Genomic DNA, 24,223 nt, shown 5'->3' on the forward strand with positions numbered 1-24,223 from the left:
GTGTGGGGTGCTTATAGGTTTTTATAGTCTTCCTTCACAGGTGGAAACAAGAACGGTGAGACCTGTGAGGTTTATTTCAGCGCCACCCCCGGGCCTGGTACGCCTCCCAGGGAAGCTGGGGTGGGGGTGCAGCTGCCCCTCACTTGGGCCCACCCCACATGCATTCAGTCAGGGCCCCTATGGAGCCGTGTTACAGCCTTTAGACACAGGATCGAGGATCTTCACGGGGTGAGGAGACACGCCCGGCCCATGCCTTCTTTCTCCCGCCAGCCTACAGGGATCTTTTTCAACGAAACTCTAACCAGGTCCCTCCTCAGCTGAAAATCCTTCGGTGGCTCCCCAGTGCCCTTGAGGCAAAGTCCAAACTCCTACGAGGCCCTGGGGCCCAGCACATCTGACTCCTCCGGGCATGCCCATCCCACCCCATCCCTGGAAGCTGCTCTCTAGGAGTTACTCTGAAGCAGTTGCCACTTCTTACCTCGGGCCTTTTCCCTTGATAATTCTTCACTTCCTCTGGGAAGTCACCCCGACCCCCTGTCAGGTGACCCGCCTCTTAACGGTCGCCGCGTCCCGTCTCTCCCCCACCAAAGCACACTTCCCTTTGCATTGTAATTATCTGTTTACTTCGTCTGTCTCCCTCACTGGACCAGGAGCTACCCTTCGGGAGAGGCTCTGAGTGTCCTGTCCGGGGCTGTGCCCTGGCCCCAGGTACAGTGCCCCGCACGTGCTGGGCGCTCCGTAAACACTGGATAAGGGAAGGAACGGGTGCTCTTGGCTAGCTGGGCCAGGCTGCTTTGCAAAAAGTCCGTGGCATTTCAAGCCGCCGAGAGCCACGTGCGGTGTCCCTTTCCTCGCTTCCTCCCCAGCGATGTGCGTTTCCCTCGTCAATGCCACGCTCTCCAGGCGCCAGCCGGGCGGAGGAAATTTCCGCCCCCTCCCAAGCCCGAGGCGGGGGCGGGCGTCGGAAGGTCAGGTGTCCCGGCCGGCGCACAGCGCCAGGGGGCGTCAGAAGCGCTCCGACCACCGGGCGCTGAGCCGGTGGGCGCGCGGCGCCCTGCCGGGGTCCCACCTCGCAGGGGCCTCGCTTCGCTTGACGTCCCGCCCCGGACAGCCCCAGCGCGGGGGACGACTCGCGCTGCGCCAGCGAACCCCGCCTCGGAGGAGTCCCCGCCCGGGCTCTCACCGCCACGCGGCGCGAGCCCGGCCGGCCCCCGGCGCACCTGCTCGGGGAGTGGCCTTCGGCGGAGACGAGCCTCCGATTGGCGCGGAGGTGACAAAGGGGCGTGGCAGATAAGGCCCCTCCCCTCCCACCCCCCTGGAGTATTTAAGGGAGTTGGCGGCGCTGCTGCATTCATTGCGCCGCGGCACGGCCTAGCGAGTGGTTACTCTGCGCTACTCCTGCGCGAATCGGCGACCCCAGTGCCTCGACCACTATGCCGCGCTCTTTCCTCGTCAGGAAGCCCTCCGACCCCAATCGGAAGCCTAACTACAGCGAGCTGCAGGACTCTAATCCAGGTGCGTTGGAGGGGTTCTGGGCTCCAGGAGGTTTGGGGGAGACAGGCGAAGGCTGCGTGGGGGGCACCTGAGGGAGGCGGCCTGCCTGAGCCAGGATCGAGTCACAGGATGTTTTGTGGACCATTGCGGGCTCGGGAGACCGGGCAGGTGGGTCCCCAGTTCCGGGGATCTGTCTGGGTGGTTGGGGGAGTGCCGTGTAGAGGGCAGGGGTCTTGAGCTTGGGGGGCCTTTGTAGCCGGCGAGAGGCGGAGGAGCTCCGCAAGAGGGGAAGGAGAGGAGGCCTGTGTCAGGAGGGCCCTCTGGACGCTGCTGGGGAGAGTCCGGAGTCCAGAGGGTTGAGGGGAGGGGTGGGGAGACGAGATGTGTGTGAGGAGGGGGATTGGGGCAGGGTGGTGGCTCCGGGGCTGGGATGATGGGGTTCTGGCCTCAGGCTGGAGACTGGGGACTTAGGAGAGGGAGATCAGGAAATGACCTCCTTCAACTGGGGGTCTGTGAGAGACTCAGATTGGGTGACCTGGGCGAGGACGGCAGGAACCTGGTCTGTCCTGTGGATAATTTTTTTGATCTAATTATGTATTGAGAATCGGCCCCACCCAGCCCCTGGCCAGCGGTGGGCTCATGTTTGTTGATTGAGTGAATGATTTAATTAACGCCTGACTCTGCTTTTTCTCCCTCAGAGTTTACCTTCCAGCAGCCCTACGACCAGGCCCACCTGCTGGCAGCCATCCCACCTCCGGAGATCCTCAACCCCACCGCCTCGCTGCCAATGCTCATCTGGGACTCTGTCCTGGCGCCCCAAGCCCAGCCAATTGCCTGGGCCTCCCTTCGGCCCCAGGAGAGTCCCAGGGCGGCAGAGCTGACCTCCCTGTCAGACGAGGACAGTGGGAAAGGCTCCCAGCCCCCCAGCCCACCCTCACCGGCTCCTTCGTCCTTCTCCTCTACTTCAGCCTCTTCCTTGGAGGCCGAGGCCTATGCTGCCTTCCCAGGCTTGGGCCAAGTGCCCAAGCAGCTGGCCCAGCTCTCTGACGCCAAGGATCTCCAGGCTCGAAAGGCCTTCAACTGCAAATACTGCAACAAGGAATACCTCAGCCTGGGTGCCCTCAAGATGCACATCCGAAGCCACACGCTGCCCTGCGTCTGTGGAACCTGCGGGAAGGCCTTCTCTAGGCCCTGGCTGCTACAAGGCCATGTCCGGACCCACACTGGTACGTGCCCCTCCAGGCGCCCCCCACCGTTGCTCTCTCTGGCAGCTTTTGTGAATCTGGGCTTGCTGTTCTCATTCCCAAAGTTGTGGACACTGAGGCCCCGAGTATTCTAACTTCTAGCTCAAGTTCCAGGGCCTGGCTCTCTGGAAACGTTTGGCAGAAACTTTCTTCATCAGCTAAGCAGATGGGCAAAGCAGACACCTTCCCAATCCCCTGCAGCCTGTTTCTCAGCCAAATGGGTCGGAGCTGGATATGGGAAAGGTGCAACCAACACCTTGCTGTGGGGGCCAGGTGTGAAGGGGCCCACCCGGCCACACCCTCTCCCGGGTCCGCCCCCTCCCTAGCCAGACAGGATGTTGTCAGACCCCCCGCCTGGCTCTGAATCCTTCTTTGAGAACTTTCTCAAAGCTTAGGCTGATGTTTCTCTTCTGTGAGCCTCATTTTCTCTATCTTTCAGATGGGCATGAGAACAGCTCGTGGGGTTTCTATACAGGCTAAATGCAGGAATGCATATGGGAAGCACCTGGCAAAGTGCCGGTACCTGCTAAACTCTCACAAAAATGGTTCCTTGGCATTTGCTCTGCTTCCCTGCTGTGTGACTTTGGGCAAGCAACTTAACCTCTCTGAGCCTCAGGGGAAAACTATGATAGCGTATGTTTTAGAGAGTGGCTGTAAAGGTGGCTAATCACTTTATAGTAATTTATTATACCCGAACGGTTCTCAGGTCGGCTTCCCCACCCCCACTCAATCCTAGCACACAGACCAGGAAACGGCATCTTTGGGGCAGAAAACACAATCACGTCTTTCGAAAATTTACTAAATGTGTAAAAAACTTTCTGGACATGGAGAAAAGGTAGAACTTTTTAGAACTTGAATGGTGGCAGCCACTGTGCCTGGAGCTGCTCTTTGGAGAGTGACAGTTGAGGGAGAAGATTCCACAGGGTTCAAGCTGGCCAGGTTCTGCCATTTCCTGGCCTGGCGCCTGACCTCTGAGCGGTGAGGGTCAGTGAGGTATCTGGGAGGACTGGCATTTCGCGGGCTTTATTGGCATCTTATTCGACTAAGGCTACCCATTTCTCTTCCTTCGTGCACCAGTTGCTCTGATTTTAACATGTAAAGGTCCAACTGCCTGGCCTCCTGGGTGCCTGCCCAGCTCACAGGGCTCTATTTTGGGACAGTTGAACCCCTCAGGGTGCTGCAGTCCTGCCTGCCTCTCTCACCTCCCATCCGGACATTATTTTAATGTAAAGCCATGGCTGAGACACAGAAATCCCCTTGAAATGTATCATTGCGGTCCTCATTGACTCCCATTGTGTGCCTTAATGGTGGGCCCAGTGGGTGGGGGCTGGGAGGGGTGGAGCAGGTGCATGGGGCAGCGGTGCCCAGCACCTGTTCCAGTCACAGCTGCTGGCCCACTGCATGGCAGGCCCCTTTAATCCGGGGATATCGCATGTACAGTGCCCCCCTCGGCGCCCTTTGTCCCCGCCGGCCTGGTGCCGATTTCACACTTGCCAGGAGTACCATGAAGGCGTCTGGGGGGCGAGGGATCCAAGGAGTGGGGGTCTGTGCCTCCTGCGTGTGCACACAGCCCCCGCCCCCAGCCCTTCATGTCCTAGAATGTCTCCTTCCCCTTTTGTTCGGGTTCAGGTCTCATCACACTTTGGGCACTTACTGTGCAGGAGGTAGTGCTCAGGACTTCACCAACAGCCCTGGGAAGGGAAGGGAGGTGCTGTCGTAACTCTGGTCTTACAAATGGACTCCAGCCCCTTTTCCAGATCTCCAGAGTCAGCCCTTAGTTCACAAGGGTGAACTTACCCTTCTCATTCACATGAAGACTTAGAATGCAATCAACAAACCCTTCAGGCGTGGCGTGTGGAGGCTGCTGAGTAATGGCAGAGTGGAGTAGTGCTCAGGCACCCCTCCCCCAATCCTCTATGTCCCCCACCCTTTGGAGTGGCGAGTTTCCATTTCTGCCCCATGAGACTGAGTCCAGCTCTCAGGCGCTCCATAAGTCCCTATTGAATGCATGGGTCCCATTGGAGCCATCCTCTGGACTCTCTCCTACCCTGGTAGCTCAGTGTGGCACCCTAGGCACCCAGGAGGTGATGGAATGAATTCACTCTCAGCTCTTAAATTCCATCCAGCGCTGGGATTTCACAGGCGGGCCCTGACCTTGCGGGCATATCAGACTGGGCGTGAGGGGATTGGAGAATTGCATGTTTTTTAAAAAGACTATTCAGTATTATGGAATAGTGTCTAGCACTTAGTAGGAGCTCAGTAGATTAAAAAAAAAAATTATAGACAGGGTCTTGCTTTATCGCCTAGGCTTGTCTCAAACTCCTGGCTTCAAGCAATCCTGCCTCACTCGGCCTCCCAGAGTGATGGGATTACAAGCGTGAGCCACCACACCCAGCCTCAATAGATTTTTGTTTAATGAGTTACTGTTATGACCTTTTATTTGGAAAATGCTGCATTCCCCAGAAAAAAACAAATCAACATTATTGGTGTTTTTGGAACTATATAGCTTTTTGGTTGGAGCAGGGATTGTTATGAGGCATGAGTGAGGGGGCAGACTCCTCTGAGGCCTCTTTAATTTTTAAAACAGACTTATTTATTCTCTAAGGGCTTGTTGAGGATTTACTGGGCACCCAGCTCCATGTGCAAGACTTTTCCCAACACAGCCTTGGCCAGGCAGATGGTGTGTCAGGGCCACAGGTTTCCGTAGCCTCTTGGGTGATAGAAAGGGTCCCAGGCCCTGGGCTGGGGCTTAGAAGGGACTCAAAGGAGGCCCTTGCCCTTATGGGACTCAGCCTGATTGGAGAACAGACAAGGAGATTTGGGATTACAGCGCAGGAGGTGGGGTGGTGAGGAAAGCAGGCTGCTGGCCGGGCCCCAGGAGTGGCCTAACCAGCTTGGAGGTGGGGGTGGGGAAGCCTCTTAAGGCTGACTCTGGCTTTGGCCCCCAACAGAGTAAATCAAGGAATGACTCCAGGACTGATCGTAAGGACACCAGTCACGTCCTCCCTTGACTGAAGGCAGTAAGGGCAGTAGGTGAAATCAGAGGCTTTGGGGTCCTGCCAGGGGACCCTGAACATGCTACTTCTGGGCCTCAGTTTCACTGTCTCTGAAATGAGACCACAGTAGGATCAAGTGACAGTAGGATGAATCAGTAAAGGTGTTGAGTCATTGTTCACCACTTCGCACGTCCCTGCGGGATGTGGATGAGTACCCTACCTTCTGTCACTTACCAACCCCTATGAGTGGGGGGTGAATAGCCCCACTTTACAGGTGGGAAAATGGAGGCTCAGAGAAGCCAGACAACTTGCCCAGAGTTGCACAGTGGGAAGCAGCAGAGCTCCGTCAGGTCCCGGCCTTTGGACCCTGGCTGCGTGTTTGACGGAGGCCTGGCTTTCCTGGGATCATGGGATTCCTTCAGGGTTTGGGGTATGCGGGGAGGGATTCCCATCACTGCCAGCTGTTGTCCCACGGCTCACTCGGCCTTTCTCGGCCTTTCTGGCGTTCTCTCCCCAGGCGAGAAGCCCTTCTCCTGTCCCCACTGCAGCCGTGCCTTCGCTGACCGCTCCAACCTGCGGGCCCACCTCCAGACCCACTCAGATGTCAAGAAGTACCAGTGCCAGGCGTGTGCTCGGACCTTCTCCCGAATGTCCCTGCTCCACAAGCACCAAGAGTCCGGCTGCTCAGGATGTCCCCGCTGACCCTCGAGGATCCCTCTTCCTCTCCATACCTGCCCCTGCCTGACAGCCTTCCCCAGCTCCAGCAGGAAGGACCCCACATCCTTCTCCCTGCCATGGAATTCCCTCCTGAGTGCCCCACTTCTGGCCGCATCAGCCCCACAGGACTTTGATGAAGACCATTTTCTGGTTCTGTGTCCTCTGCCTGGGCTCTGGAAGAGGCCTTCCCGTGGCCATTTCTGTGGAGGGAGGGCAGCTGGCCCCCAGCCCTGGGGGATTCCTGAGCTGGCCTGTCTGCGTGGGTTTTTGTATCCAGAGCTGTTTGGATACAGCTGCTTTGAGCTACAGGACAAAGGCTGACAGACTCACTGGGAAGCTCCCACCCCACTCAGGGGACCCCACTCCCCTCACACACACCCCCCCACAAGGAACCCTCAGGCCACCCTCCACGAGGTGTGACTAACTATGCAATAATCCACCCCCAGGTGCAGCCCCGGGGCCTGCGGAGGCGGTGGCAGACTAGAGTCTGAGATGCCCCGAGCCCAGGCAGCTATTTCAGCCTCCTGTTTGGCGGGGTGGCACCTGTTTCCCGGGCAATTTAACAATGTCTGAAAAGGGACTGTGAGTAATGGCTGTCACTTGTCGGGGGCCCAAGTGGGGTGCTCTGGTCTGACCGATGTGTCTCCCAGAACTATTCTGGGGGCCCGACAGGTTGGCCTGGGAGGAAGATGTTTACAGTTTTAAAGGTACACTGGTATTTATATTTCAAACATTTTGTATCAAGGAAACGTTTTGTATAGTTATATGTACAGTTTATTGATATTCAATAAAGCAGTTAATTTATATATTAAAAAGTCTTTGGTGTCATAGAGGAGTGGGTATTTTGAAAGGTCTTTGATAAGGGAGGAGGGGACAGGAATTCCTGAAGCTTAGATATTTCTGACACAGCCTTAAATCTTGTCCTTGGAAACATAGGGCTTTGGAGTCCTGGGTGTCGCTGTCAGGGACCTTATGAGACTGGGTTTTCCCGTTGGCCTGGGTGTCCTGTCTGCTGCTGTTTGGGTGAGCCAGCGGCATCCATACGAGCTCTTCACTATACACTGTGGCTTTTTACTTTCTCGTTCTTGAATTTTGAAGTTGATCTGGCCCACGGAGTGCAAAGCTGGCTTCCTGGGTCTTATCAACTAGACAGGCTGCAAAGCTCTGCCCCAGCACTGCAGGTCTTTTGGGGTGGGATTGTCCGCTTCCCCCAGATGCGAGTGGAATGCGACCAAGGAGACAGAGGATGTCCTTCCTGTTTCCAAGGGCTCCAGGCCCCCTTGGGCCTCCTTGTCAGTCCCACACCTCCGTCTTGCTGCTGGGTACCAAATGGCCTTTGATGCGAGGAAATTGGCTGGCTGGAGCCAGTAGGGTGAGAAGCCAGGCCAAAGGGTAGGGGTCACTCAGCTTCCTGCTCCGAGGACGGCGGGACGGTCAGCTTGCGTCTTGGGCTAGGGTAATTCATTCCCTGCCAGCTGATGGTGGTGACCTCACCACTGGGGGCCTCTTGGGGCCAGGAGAAAATGAGTGTCCTTTTTGAACACAAAAGGTGCTGGAGGTGCCAGTTTCCTGTGAGGAGCTGAGGCGTCCCAGAGCTTCGGAGCCCCAGAGTCAGGCTGGGGGTGGGGGGAGCTTCATGTTCCAAAGGAGAGATGATTCTTTCTTCTAAACAGGAAATGGTGACCCACAGGCCGGGAGCAGCCCTTAATGACTTGCAGCTTTCCTCCCAAAAGGAAAAAAAAAACGTTCTCTAACAATCGCCAAATTGTGGCCTGCCTCCCTGAAGGGAAGTTAGGGAGTTGGGGGGATGGGGGTTGGGCATCCATGAGCTGAAGGCCTACTGTGTCCTGGGTCCCTGCGGGTCCCTCTAGGTCGTCTCCATCCACCCACAGTAGGTGCTGAATGAATGATTTCATGACTTCACATAATCCCTGGGGGTCGGGCCTCCGGAAAATGAGGCACAGAGGTGGGCTTGCCTGAGGTCACCAAGCCCGGCCCCTCAGGTCATCCTGGGAGTTCCGTAGGCTGGGCTCCTGCCGCTGACTCTCAGGGCACTTGGAGTAAGGCTCTCTCCCTCTGGGGGCCCCAGTTTCTGTGTCTATAAAACAGGGTGACAGTAGTGCCTTCCTCTCGGAGACTGTACAGAGGCATTCATTCATTCAGGGGTTTCGAGGGTACCATGTGTGCCAGGCCCTGGGGTTACACCCGTGAACAAGACAGGCCATCCCTGCGTTCATGGGACGTATGTTCTGGTCGGGGAGAGAGAAAGCAAACAAGTGATTAAATAAACAAGCCGCTTTTCTACAGTGATGGTGCCAGGACAGAATGAAAGGGTGCCAGGCACTAGAGAACAACGGGGTGGGGCTCCCCAGGCCAAGGCAGTGAGAGCCCTGGAAGAGCTGAATTCCAGCCCGGACCTGAAGGAGGAGAAAGATGCCGGCAGGGAAGGATCTGGGGGAGGGAATAGCAAGCCTGCTGGAATGTGCTGCCCCCATGAGAAAGACCAGGATGGCGGAGGGACTGGGAAGACAGGGTGGGAGAGGAGAGTGGGCCCAGCTCTGCAGAGCTTGTGGTGCTAAGCAGGTGGGAATTTTGTCTAAGCCCCTAGGGCAGCCACTGGGGCTGTAAAGCAGGAGAGTGCTGAGGCCTGCTGTACCTTTCCTACAAAGATCTCCCTGGCTGCTTGGGAGAATGGATCTCAGGGATCCAGGAGGAGAAAGACAAAGGCAGGGAGACCATGAGAAAGCCAGAGGGGGCCAGGCACCCTGGCTTATGCCTGTAATCCCAGCAATTTGGGAGGCTTAGACAGGCAGATCACCTGAGGCTAGGAGTTCGAGACCAGCCTGGCTAACATGGCAAAACCCCGTCTCTACTAAAATAAAAAATTAGCCGGGCATGGTGGGGCATATGCCTGTAGTCCCAGCTACTTGGGAAGCTGAGGCAGGAGAATCGCTTGAGGTCGGGAGCTGAGATCTCGCCACTGCACTCCAGCCTGGGTCACAGAAGGAGACCTTGTCTCAAACAAACAAACAAAAAAGGGCCAGAGGGGAGGGAGGGAGGGAAAGGAGGGAGAATGGTGGCCTGGTTCAGGGTGTTGGTGGCCTTGGAGATGAAGCCTGTATTTAAGAAACTTGTGGCAGTTGTGGCCACCCAGCCCATGGCCCAGCACACCTGAGCCCTAGTGGGTGAGAGTTATTTAGTATTATTATCTGGGGAAGCTGGGCATGGTGGTTCACATCTGTGTAGTCCTAGCTATTTGTAGGCTGAAGTGTGAGGATTGCTGGAGCCCAGGAGTCCAAGGCCAGCCTGGACAACAGATCAAGACATTGTCTCTACAAAAAAATTTAAAAATTGGCCGGGCGAGGTGGCTCACACCTGTAATCCCAGCACTTTGGGAGGCCAAGGTGGGGCAGATCACTTGAGGCCAAGAGTTTGAGACCAGCCTGGCCAACATGGTGAAACCCCGTCTCTACTAAAAATACAAAAATTAGCTGGGTGTGGTGTCATACGCCTGTAATCCCAGCTACTTGAGAGGCTGAGCACGAGAATCCCTTGAACTCGGGAGGCAGAGGTTGCAGTAGGCCGAGGTCGTGCCACTGCACTCCAGCCTGGGCTACGGAGTGAGACTCCGTCTCAAAAAAAAAAAAAAAAAAAAAGGCCGGGCTTGGTGGAGCACACCACCAAGAGGATGTTGGATCTAGTGGGGGTAGATACTATGAAGCTGAGAAAAGAATGGGGAAAGCCTCTATATTCTGATCCTGAGCAAACCCCAAAGCACTAAGTGAAAAAGAAATCACCGGCAGATGTGCTCCCTTCTGTGGGCAGAAGAGGGATGAAAATCATCAACATGTGATTCATTCTTGTTTGTATTTGCATACGGAGACTCTGGAGGTTAGGACAATATACTAACAAAAGTGGTTCCCTGATGGGTTGCAGGAGGTGGGATTGGGGTGGATAAGGACTGAAGGGAGGGAAGAAAGGAGCCATTTTTCAAAGATTTTTAAGACGTTTTACTTTGAAATAATTGCAGCCTGACAAATTGCAAGAAACAGTAAACTGGAATCGTACATTCAGATTCTTCAATACGTTAACGTTTTATCATGGATACATCTTCCCTCTCTTCCTAGACATACACACACATTATTTAGTTCTGAACCATTTGAATTTTTTTTTTTTTCAGATGGAGTCTCACTGTGTCACCCAGGCTGGGATGCAATGGCGTGATCTTGGCTCACTGCAACCTCTGCCTCCTGGGTTCAAGCGATTCTTGTGCCTCAGCCTCCCCAGTGGCTGGAATTACAGGCATGTGCCACCATGCTCGGCTAATTTTTGTATTTTTAGTAGAGACGGGGTTTCACCATATTGGCCAGGCTGGTCTCGAACTTATGGCCTCAAGTGATCTGCCCGCCTCAGCCTCCCAAAGTGCCGGGATTACAGCTGTGAGCCACGGCGCCCGGCCTGAACCATATGAGAGTAAGTTATAGACACAATGCCCCTTTACTGCTAAATATTTAAGCTATGTGTCCTAAGGATAAGGACATTCTCCCATAGTTTCATGATCAAAATTAGGAAATTTAACATTGGTGGAATGCTACTCTGTAATCCATAGTCATAATCACATTTCTGCAAGTGTCCCAATGATGTCTTTCACAGCATTTTGGGGGGCGTAGCTGGTGGGGAATGACCAGGATGCAATGCAAGGATCACACACTGCATTCACTTGTCCTCACTCTTTTATTTATTTATTTAAAATTTTTTTTCTAACAGAGACAAGGTCTCACTCTGTTGCCCAGGCTGGTCTCGAACTCTTGTGGGTTCAAGCAATCTGCCTGCCTCAGCCTCCCAAAATGCTGGGATTACAGACATGCCCAGCTACTTGTCCTGACTCTTTTTTTTTTTTTTTTTTTTTGAGACAGAGTTTCTCTCTTGTTGCCCAGGCTGGAGTGCAATGGCATGATCTCGGCTCACTGCACCCTCCACCTCCCGGGTTCAAGTGATTCTCCTGCCTCAGCCTCCTGAGTAGCTGGGATTACAGGCATGAGCCACCACGCCCGGCTAATTTTGTATTTTTAGTAGAGATGGGGTTTCTCCGTGTTAGTCAGGCTGGTCTCGAACTCCCAACCTCAGGTGATCCACCTGCCTCGGCCTCCCAAAGTGCTGGGATTAACAGGCGTGAGCCACCGCTCACTTAATCTCTTTTTACCCAAGGCAGCTCCTCAGCCTTTCTTTGTCTTTCACAACATTGACGTTTTTTGAAGAGTACAGGCCAGCTGTTTTGTTGAATGCCCTCCAGTTTTTTTCCTGATGTTTCCTCATAATTACATTTGGGATATGCACTTTGGGCAGAACCACAGAAGCAGCATGTGTCTTGTTTGGTGCAAGGTGTCATGAAGCACATGAGGTCGGCTCATCCCAGACTGACATCAACTTTGACTGCTTGGTTAAGGTGGGGCCCGCCAGGTCCCTCCTTGCTGAAGTTCCTCTTTTTCCCTTTGCGCTCAATCTGTATCTTGTGAAGAGATACTTGAAGACCATGTGATGCCTCCGAGTATCTCCTCACAAGATACGGAAAGGACCATGTGATCCTATGATGCCTCAAACTTCCATCCACAAGTTTCATCCCTTTCAGGTTCTTTTTGCCTAAATCAATTACATTTTACTATGGTGGTTACCAAATGGTGATTTCCTTTCTTTCTTTTTTTTTTTTTTTTGAGACAGAGTCTTGCTCTGTCGCCCAGGCTGGAGTGCAGTGGCACGATCTTGGCTCACTGCAAGCTCTGCCTCCTGGGTTCACGCCATTCTCCTGCCTCAGCCTCCCGAGTAGCTGGGACCACAGGCACCCTCCACCACACCCGGCTAATTTTTTGTAGTTTTAGTAGAGACGGGGTTTCACCGTGTTAGCCAGGATGGTCCTGATCTCCTGATCTTGGGATCCGCCCACCTCGGCCTCCCAAAGTGCTAGGATTACAGGCGTGAGCCATTGCGCCCGGCCCAAACGGTGATTTTCTAACCCCATCATTCCTTCTACTTCACTGGCTGGCTTTCTCCTGCAGGACTTCCCCTCTGTCGGGGCAGCGGCTTAGAGCTGTGGGTTGGGAGAAATGGGGCCAGGAGCAGCAGGATCTGGCCAGGCCATTAGATCCTCCCCGGGGATTTTCTTCAAAACGAGTCCAGGAAATAAACTGGCTATAAAGCCAGTCTCCATGCAAGTGTCAAGGCAGGCAGGTCTGGGGCCAAGGCCATCTCTGGGCACATCTGGGCTGCATTAGTGACCTGTTGGCTACTTATGGGTGTCCTCTGAGCTGGGACGAGGGTCTCCTGGTAGACAGGGATCAGGACCGTCCTTGTTCTTCTTTGCTTTCAAACTGTTTATTTTTTTCGTTTTTCCTTTTTTTTTTTTTTTTTTTTTTTTTTGAGACAGAGTGTCACTCTGTCACCCAGGCTGGAGTGCAGTGGCTCAGTCTCAGCTCACTACAGGCTCAACCTCCTGGGCTCAAGAGATTCTCCCAGCTCAGCCTCCTGAGTAGCTGTGACTAAACACACACGCCATCATACCCGCCTAATTTTTGTGTTTTTTGCAGAGATGTAGTTTCGTCATGCTGCCCAGGCTGGTCTTGAACTCCTGGACTCAACCTATCCTCCCACCTCAGCTTCCCAAAGTGCTGGGATTACAGTCATGAGCCGCTACACCTGCCCAAATTGTCAGTTTCATAAATATTACAGGAATGTATTCCCTCTTTTAAAAGAGTGAGAAGGTGACATGTGAAGCTCCAGTGGCATGTGATCAACACTCTCTATCCTTATGCCTTTACTGTCCCCAGCATGACGCCATGGAGATCTTGGTTTACATCTTTGTCAGTTAAAAAAATTAGCAACTGGCCGGGCGTGGTGGCTCACGCCTATAATCCCAGCACTTTGGGAGGCCGAGGTGGGTGGATCATGAGGTCAGGGGTTCGAGACCAGCCTGACCAACATGGTGAAACCCGGTCTCTACTAAAAATACAAAAAAATTAGCTGGGCGTGGTGGCGGGCGCCTGTAATCCCAGCTACTCAGGAGGCTGAGGCAGGAGAATAGCTTGAACCCAGGAGGCGGAGGTTGCAGTGAGCCGAGATTGTGCCACTGCACTCCAGCCTGGGCAACAGAGCAAGACTCTGTCTCCAAAAAAAAAAAAAAAAAAAGCAACTATATTTCTTTTCTTTCTCTCTCTCTGTCTCTCTTTTTTTTTTTTTTTTTTGACAGAGTCTCACTCTGTTGCCCAGGCTGGAGTGCAGTGGCATGATCTGATCTTAGCTCACTGCAACCTCTGCCTCCTGGGTTCAAGTGATTCTCCTGCCTCAGCCTCCAAGTAGCTGGGATTACAGGCGCCCACCACCATGCCCCACTAATTTTTGTATTTTTAGTAGAGACGGAGTTTCACCATGTTGGCAAGGCTGGTCTTGAACTCCTGACCTCAGATGATCCACCTGCCTCAGCCTCACAAAGTGCTGGGATTATAGATGTGAGCCACTGCACCCAGCAAAAAAAAAAATGAGCAAATATATTTCCATGCATACATGGCTCCGTCTCACCTGGTTCCACAAGGGCCTCCACCACCTCTACCTCATCCCTTTCCCCGCCCCCCTCACTCCTTCCAGCCACACCAGGCTCCCTGCCCCCTCAGGGCCTTTGCACTGCCACTCCTTCTGCCAGGAGCACTACCCTAGAGAGCCACATGGCCACTCACCTCCCATCCCTCTCCCTTTCATTCCAACCCCTTTCCCTGTTGTTATTTTCTCCATCTGACAAAACACTCATTTCCCTGTTCAGAGTTTCTCTGTTGACTGTCTTCCCCCACCAGAATGTCAGCTCCATGCAGGTGGAATTTTTTTTTTTTTTTTTTTGAGATGGAGTTTCGCTCTTATTGCCCAGGCTGGAGTGCAATGGCACAATCTCAGCTCACCACAACCTCCGCCTCCCGGGTTCAAGCAATGCTCCCGCCTCAGCCTCCCAAGTAGCTGAGATTACAGGTGCACACCACCACGCATGGCTAATTTTTGTATTTTTAGTAGAGACGGGGTTTCACCATGTTGGTTAGGCTGGTCTCGAACTCTTGACCTCATGATCCGCCCGCCTCGGCCTCCCAAAATGCTGGGATTACAGGCATGAGCCACCATGCCCAGCCATGCAGGTAGAAATTTTGTCTTCTTCGTTCACTGTGCAGTGATCCCTGGAGTCCCTTTCACATGTGGGAGGCACACGCTCCGGGAAACATTGCTGAAGGAATGATGAGTGAGTTGATATGTGCCTGTCAGAAACACTGTGTGGTCACCATTTTTTTTTTTTTTTTTTTTTTTTTGAGATGAAATCTCCCTCTGTCGCCTAGGCTGGAGTGCAGTAGTGTGATCTCAGCTCACTGCAACCTCCGTCTACCGGGTTCAAGCAATTCTCCTGCCTCAGCCTGCCGAGTAGCTGGGATTACAGGCGCCTGCCATCATGCCTTTTGTTGTTGTCGTCTTTTTAGCAGAGATGGGGTTTCACCATGTTGGCCACGGTGACCTCGAACTCCTGACCTCAGGTAATCCACCTGCCTCAGCCTCCCAAAGTGCTGGGATTACAGGCGTGAGCCACTGCGCCCAGCATTTTTTTTTTTTTTTGAGGCAGAGTCTCACTGTCACCCAGGCTGGAGTGCAGTGGCTCGCTCTCAGCTCAGTGCAACCTCTGCCTCCTGGGTCCAAATGATTCTCATGTCTCAGCCTCCCAAGTAGCTGGGATTACAGGTGTGTGTCACCAAGCCCAGCTAATTTTTTTTGTCTTTTTAGTAGGACGGAGTTTCACCATGCTGGCCAGGCTGGTCTCAAGCTCCTGGCCTCAAGTGATCCGCCCACCTCAGCCTTCCAAAGTGCTGGGATTACAGGCATGAGCCACTGCGCCTGGCCCATTTTGAATTTTTGTTTTTGAGTTTGTTTGGTTAGACTTCCTTCTGCTGTGAAACCCACAGTTGGGTGATATATTAGTTTCCTAGGGCTGCCCCCACCAAATTCCCATGAACTTGGTGGGAAGAGCAGAAGTTTATTCCTTCATGGTCCCAGAGGCCAGAAGCAGGACATCAAGGCATCCACAGGGCTGTGTTTCCTCCACAGACTGTAGGGTAGACGCCTTCCTTGTCTCTTCTCTGTGTCTTTGTTTCTCTTTTTTTTTTTCCAAGATGGAGTCTCACTCTCTCGCCCAGGCTGCTCACTGCAACCTCTGCCTCCTACTTCAAGCGATTCTCCTGCCTCAGCCTACAGAGCAGCTGGGATTACAGGCATGTGCCACCACGCCCGGCTAATTTTTGTATTTTTAGTAGAGAGAGGGTTTCACCATGTTGGCCAGGCCGGTCTTGAACTCCTGACCTCAGATGATCAGTCCGCCTCGGCCTCCCAAAGTGCTGGGATTACAGGCGTGAGCCCCTGCGACTGGTTAGCCGTCTCTATTTCTCTTAAGACACCAGTCATTGGATGTAGGGGCCACCCTAATCCAGGATTATCTAATCTTTACTTGATTGCATCCACAAAGATCCTATTTCCAGATAAGGTCACATTCCCAAGTCCTGGGAATTGACTTGAACATATCTCTGGGTTCTACAATTCAACCCCAGGTGTACCGGTGGCTACAACCAAAGGCTTGGCAAGGCTTTCTCAGGGTCTGGAATGAATCCAGGTGCACTTATCTGTTTATTTATTTGGAGGTCGGCGGAGGTGGGGGGGGGGGTCTCACTCTGTCGCCCAGGTGGAAGTGCAGTGGTGCAATCACAGCTCACTGTAGCCTTAAGCAGATCCAGGAAGTTTTTATTATTCACTCACCAAACCCTGCAGGAGGGTCAGGAAGGTGGCCTGGAGGAGGGGACCCTTAGGAGGAGACTTGGGAGGTGAGTAGGATTTTGCCTCTGTGGCTCCAGGAAGAGAGAGAGAGCCCTAGGTCAAAACTCCACCAAGCCCTGATTGCAGAGGTTACTGCATGAGCAGGTACCCCAGGGTTGGGTGACAGCCGCAGAGGGAGAGGTCGGCTTGCATCAGGGCCAGGCCATGCGGGCCTCAGAGGGGGGAACTACAGATTTATCCTGAGGGCAATGGGGAGCCATGGGAGGGGCTGGCAGGGAGGGGACTGAGTGGGTTTACTCTTTGGAAAGATCCCTGGGGCCACTGTGATGGGAGCAGGTCTGGCAGCAGGAAGAGCAGTTGAGGAGGTGGCCACGGCCCCGTGATGGTGGCAGATGAGGCAGGGGTGCTGTTTGGCGACACATGGATGAGCAGACTGAGGGAGGAGACAAGGATGATGCCGGGACAGGATTTTTCGCCAAGTGAGGGAAATAAGGACCCAGGGAGGCAAAGAGCAAACACTCAGGCAAATAATAATGACGATGATGGTAACAGAAACACTTCATTCCAGTTCACTACCTGTTTTGCACCGATTATTTAATTTAATCATCACAACAGCCTGAGGCAATATGGGTATAAGAGAAGGTTCTAAAGAGTTTAGGGGCTCTAGAGTCAAACTTCCTGGGTTCAGTCTCTGCTCCATTGCCTACCTCCTGTGTGACCTAGAGCAAGTTGTTCAACCTCTCTGAGTGTCCATTTTCTTATCTGACAAGCAGCCTCTCCTTCCTGGGGTTGTTGTACAGATTCAGTGAGTAAATCCTTGTAAATTGGCCGGCACGGTGGCTCACGCCTGTAATCCCGGCATTTTGGGAGGCCGAGGTGGGCGGATTACCTGAGGTAGGGAGTTCAAGACCAACCTGACCAAAATGAAGAAACCCCATCTCTACTAAAAATACAAAATTAGCTGGGCGTGGTGGCACATGCCTGTAATCTCAGCTGTTCAGGAGGCTGAGGCAGGAGAATCGCTTGAACCCAGGAGGCGGTTGTTGCGGTGAGCTGAGATCGTGCCATTGCACTCTAGCCTGGGCAACAAGAGAGAAACTCTGTCTCAAAAAAAAAAAAAAAAAGAAAAAAGAAAAAAAAAACTTGTAAATTGCTTGCCCTCGGGCCTGGAAGAGTAAGCTTTAGTAAACAGTGGCTGTAACTATGCCCATTTTACGGATATGAAGAAAGGGAGAGTAGCGAAGCTTTCCAAGTTCATCTAGAGGATAATCCTACGGTTTCAGGCACTCTGCGTCTCTTACCAAAGTCTGGGGACCTGAGCTGGCCTGCAGATCCCAGGGTCTGGCATCCTGTTTCATCCCCTGGAATCCTGAGTGCCAGGGCTGGGTAGCCCAGACCTGGAGGAGCCGGGACACTTGCCGTGCACCCTTCCTCTCTGGGTACAACCTGGAAGGTCCTCAGGCTAGGGGACGCAGGGCACCAAACTCAATTCTGTTTAGCTGGAGCTATGGCCTGAAATAAAAGCTTAAATGGGGCTGAAAAGGTAGCAGCAAGGAGAAATGAAACCCGTGTGTCACTCATGGGGGCCCTCGGGACGGGGATCCCTCAGAGAAACTCATCTTTACCCCAGGGAAAGACCCAGCGCTGGGCACGGGGCTTTCCCAAGGCTGTCAATCTTCTGCTTGCGGTTACAAATGCCACCAATGTCTCACTTTGTGACCCTGGATGAGTCCTTGCCTTCTCCAGCTTCGCTTTGCAGGTCACCAAAATGTGCTTAACTTTTGACCCAATAATAAAATAAAAAGCACTTTAACACACACATTTTACCCAGCACGTTTCAGTAGAGCAAACACCATCAACAATCTACATGCCCAGCACAAGTGGATTGTATATGTTACCTGGAGTCCTGGTGTGTTCTGAAAACTTTGCAATTATAGATGATTATACAATCCCTAAAATATACATGGTATGTATATTTTTCTCTTTTTTTTTTTTTTTTTTTTTGGAGACAGGGTCTTGCTCTGTCATGCAGGATGGAGTGCAATGGTGAGATCTCGGCTCACTGCAACCTTGACCTCTCGGGCTCAAGTGACCCTCCCATCTCAGCCTCCTTAGTAGCTGCGACTACAGGTGCATGCCACCACGCCTGACTAATTTTTGCATTATTATTATTATTATTATTTTTGTAGAGACGGGGTCTTGCCACATTGCCCAGGCTGGTCTCAAACTCCTGAGCTCAAGTGATCCTCCCACCTCAGCCTCCCAAAGTGCTGGGATTACAGGCATAAGCCACCATGCCCGGCCCATTATATGTATCTCATATGAACAGAGAAAGAATAAGCCTGGCACATGATTAGCAGCCCAAAGTGCTTTTTTTTCTTCTTCTCGAGATGGAGTCTCTCTCTGTCACCCAGGCTGGAGTGCAATGGCGCAATCTTGGCTCACTGCAATCTCCACCTCCCAGGTTCAAGCAATTCTCCTGCCTCAGCTTCCCGAGTAGCTGGGATTACAAGCATGCACCACCACATCCAGCTAATTTTTAGGTTTTGTTTTTTTGTTTGTTTGTTTGTTTGTTTTTTGAGCTGGAATCTTGCTCTGTTGCCCAGGCTAGAGTGCAATGGCACAGTCTGACCTCACCACAACCTTCACCTCCGGGGTTCAAGAGATTCTCCTGCCTCAGCCTCCCCAGTAGCTGGGACTACAGGCACACGCCACCACGCCTGGGTAATTTTTGTATTTTTAGTAGAGATGGGGTTTCACTATGTTGGCCAGGCTGGCCTCGAACTCCTGACCTCGTGATCCGCCTGCCTTGGTTTCCCAAAGTGCTGGGATTGCAGGCATGAGCCACAGTGCCCGGCCCCAAAATGTTTCTTGAACAATTAAATGAATGAACGAATAAGCGGTCAGTACTCAGTGAATATTTGTTGACAGAAAGGAAAGGAGAAAAAGAAAGGAAAAAAGGAAGGATCTGGAAGGTTTGTACCCACAGTCACAGTGATTTTCTGGGAGAGGAGGCTGAGGCAATGGCGAGGAGGAGGGCATTTCCTGTTAGGTAATGTTTAACCTCTTCTGCGTCTGTATTATGATAGCTTCCCCTAAGGGAGCATCTTTTAGTTCACAAGCAAGCAGTCAATAGTCCCACGGACAAACTCGATTGTCACACATCGCCTTGAGAAGGTGCTGACAGGCAGAAAAAGCAGTTTGCCAAGCAGCCTGAAAAAATGATATGGCCCCATTTCTTTTCTTTTTTTTTCTTTTTTTTTTTTTTTTTGAGTCTCACTCCGTCACCCAGGCTGGAGTGCAGTGGCACGATCTCAGCTCACTGCAACCTCCACCTTCTGGGTTCAAGCAATTCTCCCACCTTAGCCTCCCAAGTAGCTGGACCCACAGGTGCATGCCACTACACCTGGCTAATGTTTGGTAGAGATGAGGTTTCACCATGGTGCTCAGCTGGTCTTGAACTCCTGAGCTCAGGCGATCCACATACCTCAGCTTCCCAGAGTGCTGGGATTGCAGGCGTGAGCCACTGCGCTTGGCCAAGGCCCCATTTCTATAAAATTTTACCTCTAGCTTTATCCATCCTTGCCTTCACACAGAGGGAAGCGCCTGTCTGCCCTGGGGGTCAACAGTGGTTCTGTCTGGATAGTGGGGTGGCTGGGGTTAAGTTTTCTTTTTTATAGGTCTCTGAATTTCTGTAATGAGCATGCACCAGGCATGGGTTTTGGGTTTTTACAGGCTCACACCTTTAATTCCAGCACTTTGGGAGGCTCAGGCAGGAGGATCCCTTAAGGCTAGGAGTTCAAGGCCAGCCTGGGCAACATAATGGGACCCCACCTCTACAAAAAATAGTAACAGTAAGGAGTATGTATTTTTCTTTTTAAACAGAAACACACACACAGAGGAAAAACATGTAACACTTGGCAATGTTCCGGGACATAGGGGGTCTGGCACTCTGCAGTCATGGCCACCCTGTCAATCTTGAGGGCCATGGAGTGACATTTGGGTGCCCTGTGGTGCCCACCCTGAGCACTGCCAGTGAACTGAATCCATCCTCTACCTCAGTATCTATGGACAGCTCATTCTTCAACTCTGGGGGGCCGATATTCACCAAGACCACGAATATTCACCCAGACCACGAATCTTCACCAAGACCACAAATCTTCACCTTGCAGGTGCGCACTGCTGTGACTCAATCATTCCAGGGAATGAGCTGCATGGGGTGACAGCCCCTTCGAGAGAGTCAGGGACTGAGCTCAGAAAAGACAAAGGACTTGTCCAAGAATGCACAGCCATTAGGTAAGTGGTGGCACCAGGTTTTTTTTTTTCTTTTTTTTTTTTTCTGGAGATGGAGTTTTGCTCTTGTCGCCCAGGCTGGAGTACAGTGGCGCGATCTTGGCTCACCACAACCTCCGCCTCCTGGGTGCAAGCGATTCTCCTGCCTCAGCCTCTCGAGTAGCTAGGATTATAGGCATGCGCCACCACGCCTGGCTAATTTTTGTATTTTTAGTAGAGACAGGGTTTCTCAGGCTGGGTGCAGTGGCTCACACCTGTAATCCCAGCACTTTGGGAGGCTGAGACAGGCGGATTACCTGAGGTCGGGAGTTTGAGACCAGCCTGACCAACATGGAAAACCCTGTCTCTACTAAAAATACAAAATTAGCCAGGCGTGGTGGTGCATGCCTGTAATCCCAGCTACTTGGGAGGCTGAGGCAGGAGAATAGCTTGAACCCAGGAGTCAGAGGTTGTGGTGAGCTGAGATCGCGCCACTGCACTCTAGCCTGGGCAACAAGAGAGAGACTCTGTCTCGAAAATAATAACAATAATAATAAAAGACAGGGTTTCTCCATGTTGGTCAGGTTGGTCTCGAACTCCTGACCTCAGGTGACCTGTCCGCCTCGGCCTCCCAAAGTGCTGGGATTACAGGCGTGAGCCACTGCGCCTGGCTGGTACCCGGATTTTTTTTTTTTTTTTTTGAAATAGAGTCTCACTCTGTCACCCAGGATGAAGTGCAGTGGTGCGATCTCTGCTCACTGCAACCTCCACCTCCCGGGTTCAAGTGATTCTCCTGCCTCAGCCTCCCAAGTAGCTGGGACTACAGGCAAGTACCACTACGACCGGTTAATTTTTTTTTAGAGATGGAGTTTCACCGTGTTAGCCAGGTTGGTCTCAATCGCCTGACCTCATGATCCACCCACCTCGGCCTCCGAAAGTGCTGGGATTATAAGCATGAGCCACCACACCCGGCCCTGCACCAGGATTTTAAAAAATGGCTATATTGAGATATAACTCACATGCCACACAATTCATCCACTTAAAGGCTACATCCACTTAAAGGATATTCAGCAGGCTTTAGTATCTTCACGAGGTTGTGCAACCATCATCCCTATCTAATTCTAGAACATTGCATCACCTGAAGAGGAAACCCCATAGCCATGAGCAGTCACTCCCCATTTCCTCCTCCTCTCAGCTCCTGGCAACAACTAATCAGCTTTCTGTCTCTATGGCTTTGCCTATCCTAGACATTTCATAGAAATGGCATCATAGTAATGGATCATACAAGTCATCACGTGGTGTTTAGTGTCTGGCTTCTCTCACGTAGCATAATGGTTTTGAGGTTCATCCATGTTGCAGTGCATAACAGAACTTCATTATTTTTGTGTCTGGATGAATACAGCACATTCTATTTGTTCATTCATCAACCGATGGACATTTGGGTTCATGAGTGGAAACACTTTGGGGCTATTATGAAGAATGCAGCTGTGAACATTCCTGTCCAGGTTTGTGTGTGGACTACGAGCAACATTTGAGAGAGCTGAAGTTGTTCTGCATCCTTGTCAGCACTTGTCATTATCAGTTTTATTTATTTATTTATTTATTTATTTATTTATTTGAGATGAAATCTGACTCTGTCACTCAGGCTGGAGTGCAATGGTGTGACCTCGGCTGACTACAATGTCTGTCTCCTGGGTTCAAGCGATTCTCCCACCTCAGCCTCCCAAGTGGCTGGGATTACAGGCACGTGCCACCACTCCTGGCTAATTTCTGTATTTTTAGTAGAGATGGGGTTTCGCCATGTTGGCCAAGCTGGTCTCAAACTCCTGACCTCAGGCGATCCACCCGCCTCGGCCTCCCAAAGTGCTGGGATTACAGGCATGAGACACCGCACCCAGCCCAGTTTTAATGTTTTGTTTTGTTTTTGTTTTTTGGGGACGAGGTCTCACTCTGTCACCCAGGCTGAAGTGCAGTGGCATGATCATAGCTCACTGCAGACTCGACCTCCTGGGCTCAAATGATTCTCCCACCTCATCCTCCTGAGTAGCTGGGACCACAGGTGTGCACCACCATGCCTGGGTAATTTTTTAATTTTTTGTAAAGATGAGGGTCTTGCTATGCTGCCCAGGCTGGTTTCAATCCCCTGGGCTCAAGTGAGCCTCCCACCTCAGCCTCCCAAAGTGCTGGGATTACAGGGATGAGTCATCACACCCGGCCTGTTTTTATCTTTTATTTTAGCCATTTTAGTAGCTGTGTGTGCGTAACAGTTTTCGCAAGATGTAATTGACAAATAGTAAAGTGCCATATATAAAGTACAAAATTTGATAACTTTTTCTTTCTCTTGGGAAATAAAGGAGTGGCATTTCTGGGTCACGTAGTAACTCTCTTTAGGCACCAAAATTTGAATGGGATCTGTCCTGTGGCAGGGCTAGGGTCACTTCTGCTGGAGAGTCCACCGCCTTGGGAAGGAGAAGCTGAGCCCTGGCTCTCATCCCGACTCTTTTCTCTGGGAAGGGGACAAGTCTGCAGAAGGTTCAAGGATCCAGCTCTGAGCCCCTGCAATCATAGCTCAGTCCTTCCTGCATTCACCACATGTGCCCTCAGTCCTAAGGTCGCCAGGCCAGGAGTGACACAACAGGGAACAGACAAGTCCCTGTTCTCAGGATGCTGACAACTCACCTTGGCTTGAGAAGGACACAGCCTTGGGCCAGGCGCAGTGGCTCACACCTGTAATGCCAGCATTTTGGGAGGCCAAGGCGGGTGGATCATGAGGTCAGGAGATCAAGACCAGCCTGGCCAACATGGTGAAACCCCGCCTCTACTAAAAATAGAAAAATTAGCCAGGCGTAGTGGCGTGTGCCTGTAGTCCCAGCTACTCGGGAGGCTGAGGCAGGAGAATCGCTTGAACCCGGGAGGCAGAGGTTGCAGTGAGCCGAGATCAGGCCACTGTACTCCAGCCTGGGCGACAGAGCAAGACTCTGTCTTAAAAATATATATATGCGCTGTTTGAGAAGGATACAGTCTGTCTGGGGTCCTGGCTGAGGCAAAGCAACTGGTTCTGGAGCCCAGGAATAGGTTCTCCCTGCAGCCCTTCAGAGAAGCACAGTGCTGTTACTATCACACCCCCATTCAGACAGATGAGGAGGCCCAAGTCCCAGAGGAAAGAGGGATTTGCCCAAGGTCATTCCAGGTGATAATGGCTGAGCAGGGATTCGAACCCATTTCTCAGGGAAGGGAGTGATGTTGCCCGGGAAGAGTGCAGGGTGCTATGGGAGAGCCACGGGGGGCACCAGCTTAGTCAGAGACTTGGGGATATTAGGCGGAGCCTTCCCAGAGATGGAAGAAGTAGGAGTTACCCAGGCAAAGATAACTGGAAGAGGGGGAGGAAGTTGCAGGCAGAGAGCATGACAAGTGCCAAGGCCCTGGGGTGGGGAAATGTTTGGGGTGTTGAAGAAATGGCAAGAGGTCAGTGTGGCTGGGGGAGAGAGGTAGGAAGAAGGCGGGCAGGGGCTGGCATCCCCCAGGCCTCATAGGCCACAGCCAAAGGCCAGGCATTTGGATTTTATTCTAAGCTGTGGGAAGCCACCAGGGGATTTTATGCGGAGGAGTGACTTCCCTCTGGCTGCGTGTGGGAAATAGGCTGTGGGGACTGAAGGAAGT

General features: G+C 52.3%; 1 protein-coding gene across 1 annotated transcript; it reads left to right on the forward strand.

Moving 5' to 3' along the window:
* Positions 1-1,386: 1,386 nt before the first annotated feature.
* On the forward strand, positions 1,387-7,269 carry SNAI1 (snail family transcriptional repressor 1). Its single transcript, XM_009437412.5, has 3 exons — positions 1,387-1,515; positions 2,193-2,720; positions 6,252-7,269. The coding sequence occupies exons 1-3, from the start codon at positions 1,434-1,436 to the stop codon at positions 6,434-6,436; spliced, it is 795 nt and encodes a 264-aa protein (XP_009435687.2). The 5' UTR covers positions 1,387-1,433; the 3' UTR covers positions 6,437-7,269.
* The last annotated feature ends 16,954 nt before the right edge of the window (positions 7,270-24,223 follow it).

The sequence above is a fragment of the Pan troglodytes genome, chromosome 21 (assembly GCF_028858775.2).
Source record: "Pan troglodytes isolate AG18354 chromosome 21, NHGRI_mPanTro3-v2.0_pri, whole genome shotgun sequence".
NCBI lineage: Eukaryota > Metazoa > Chordata > Mammalia > Primates > Hominidae > Pan > Pan troglodytes.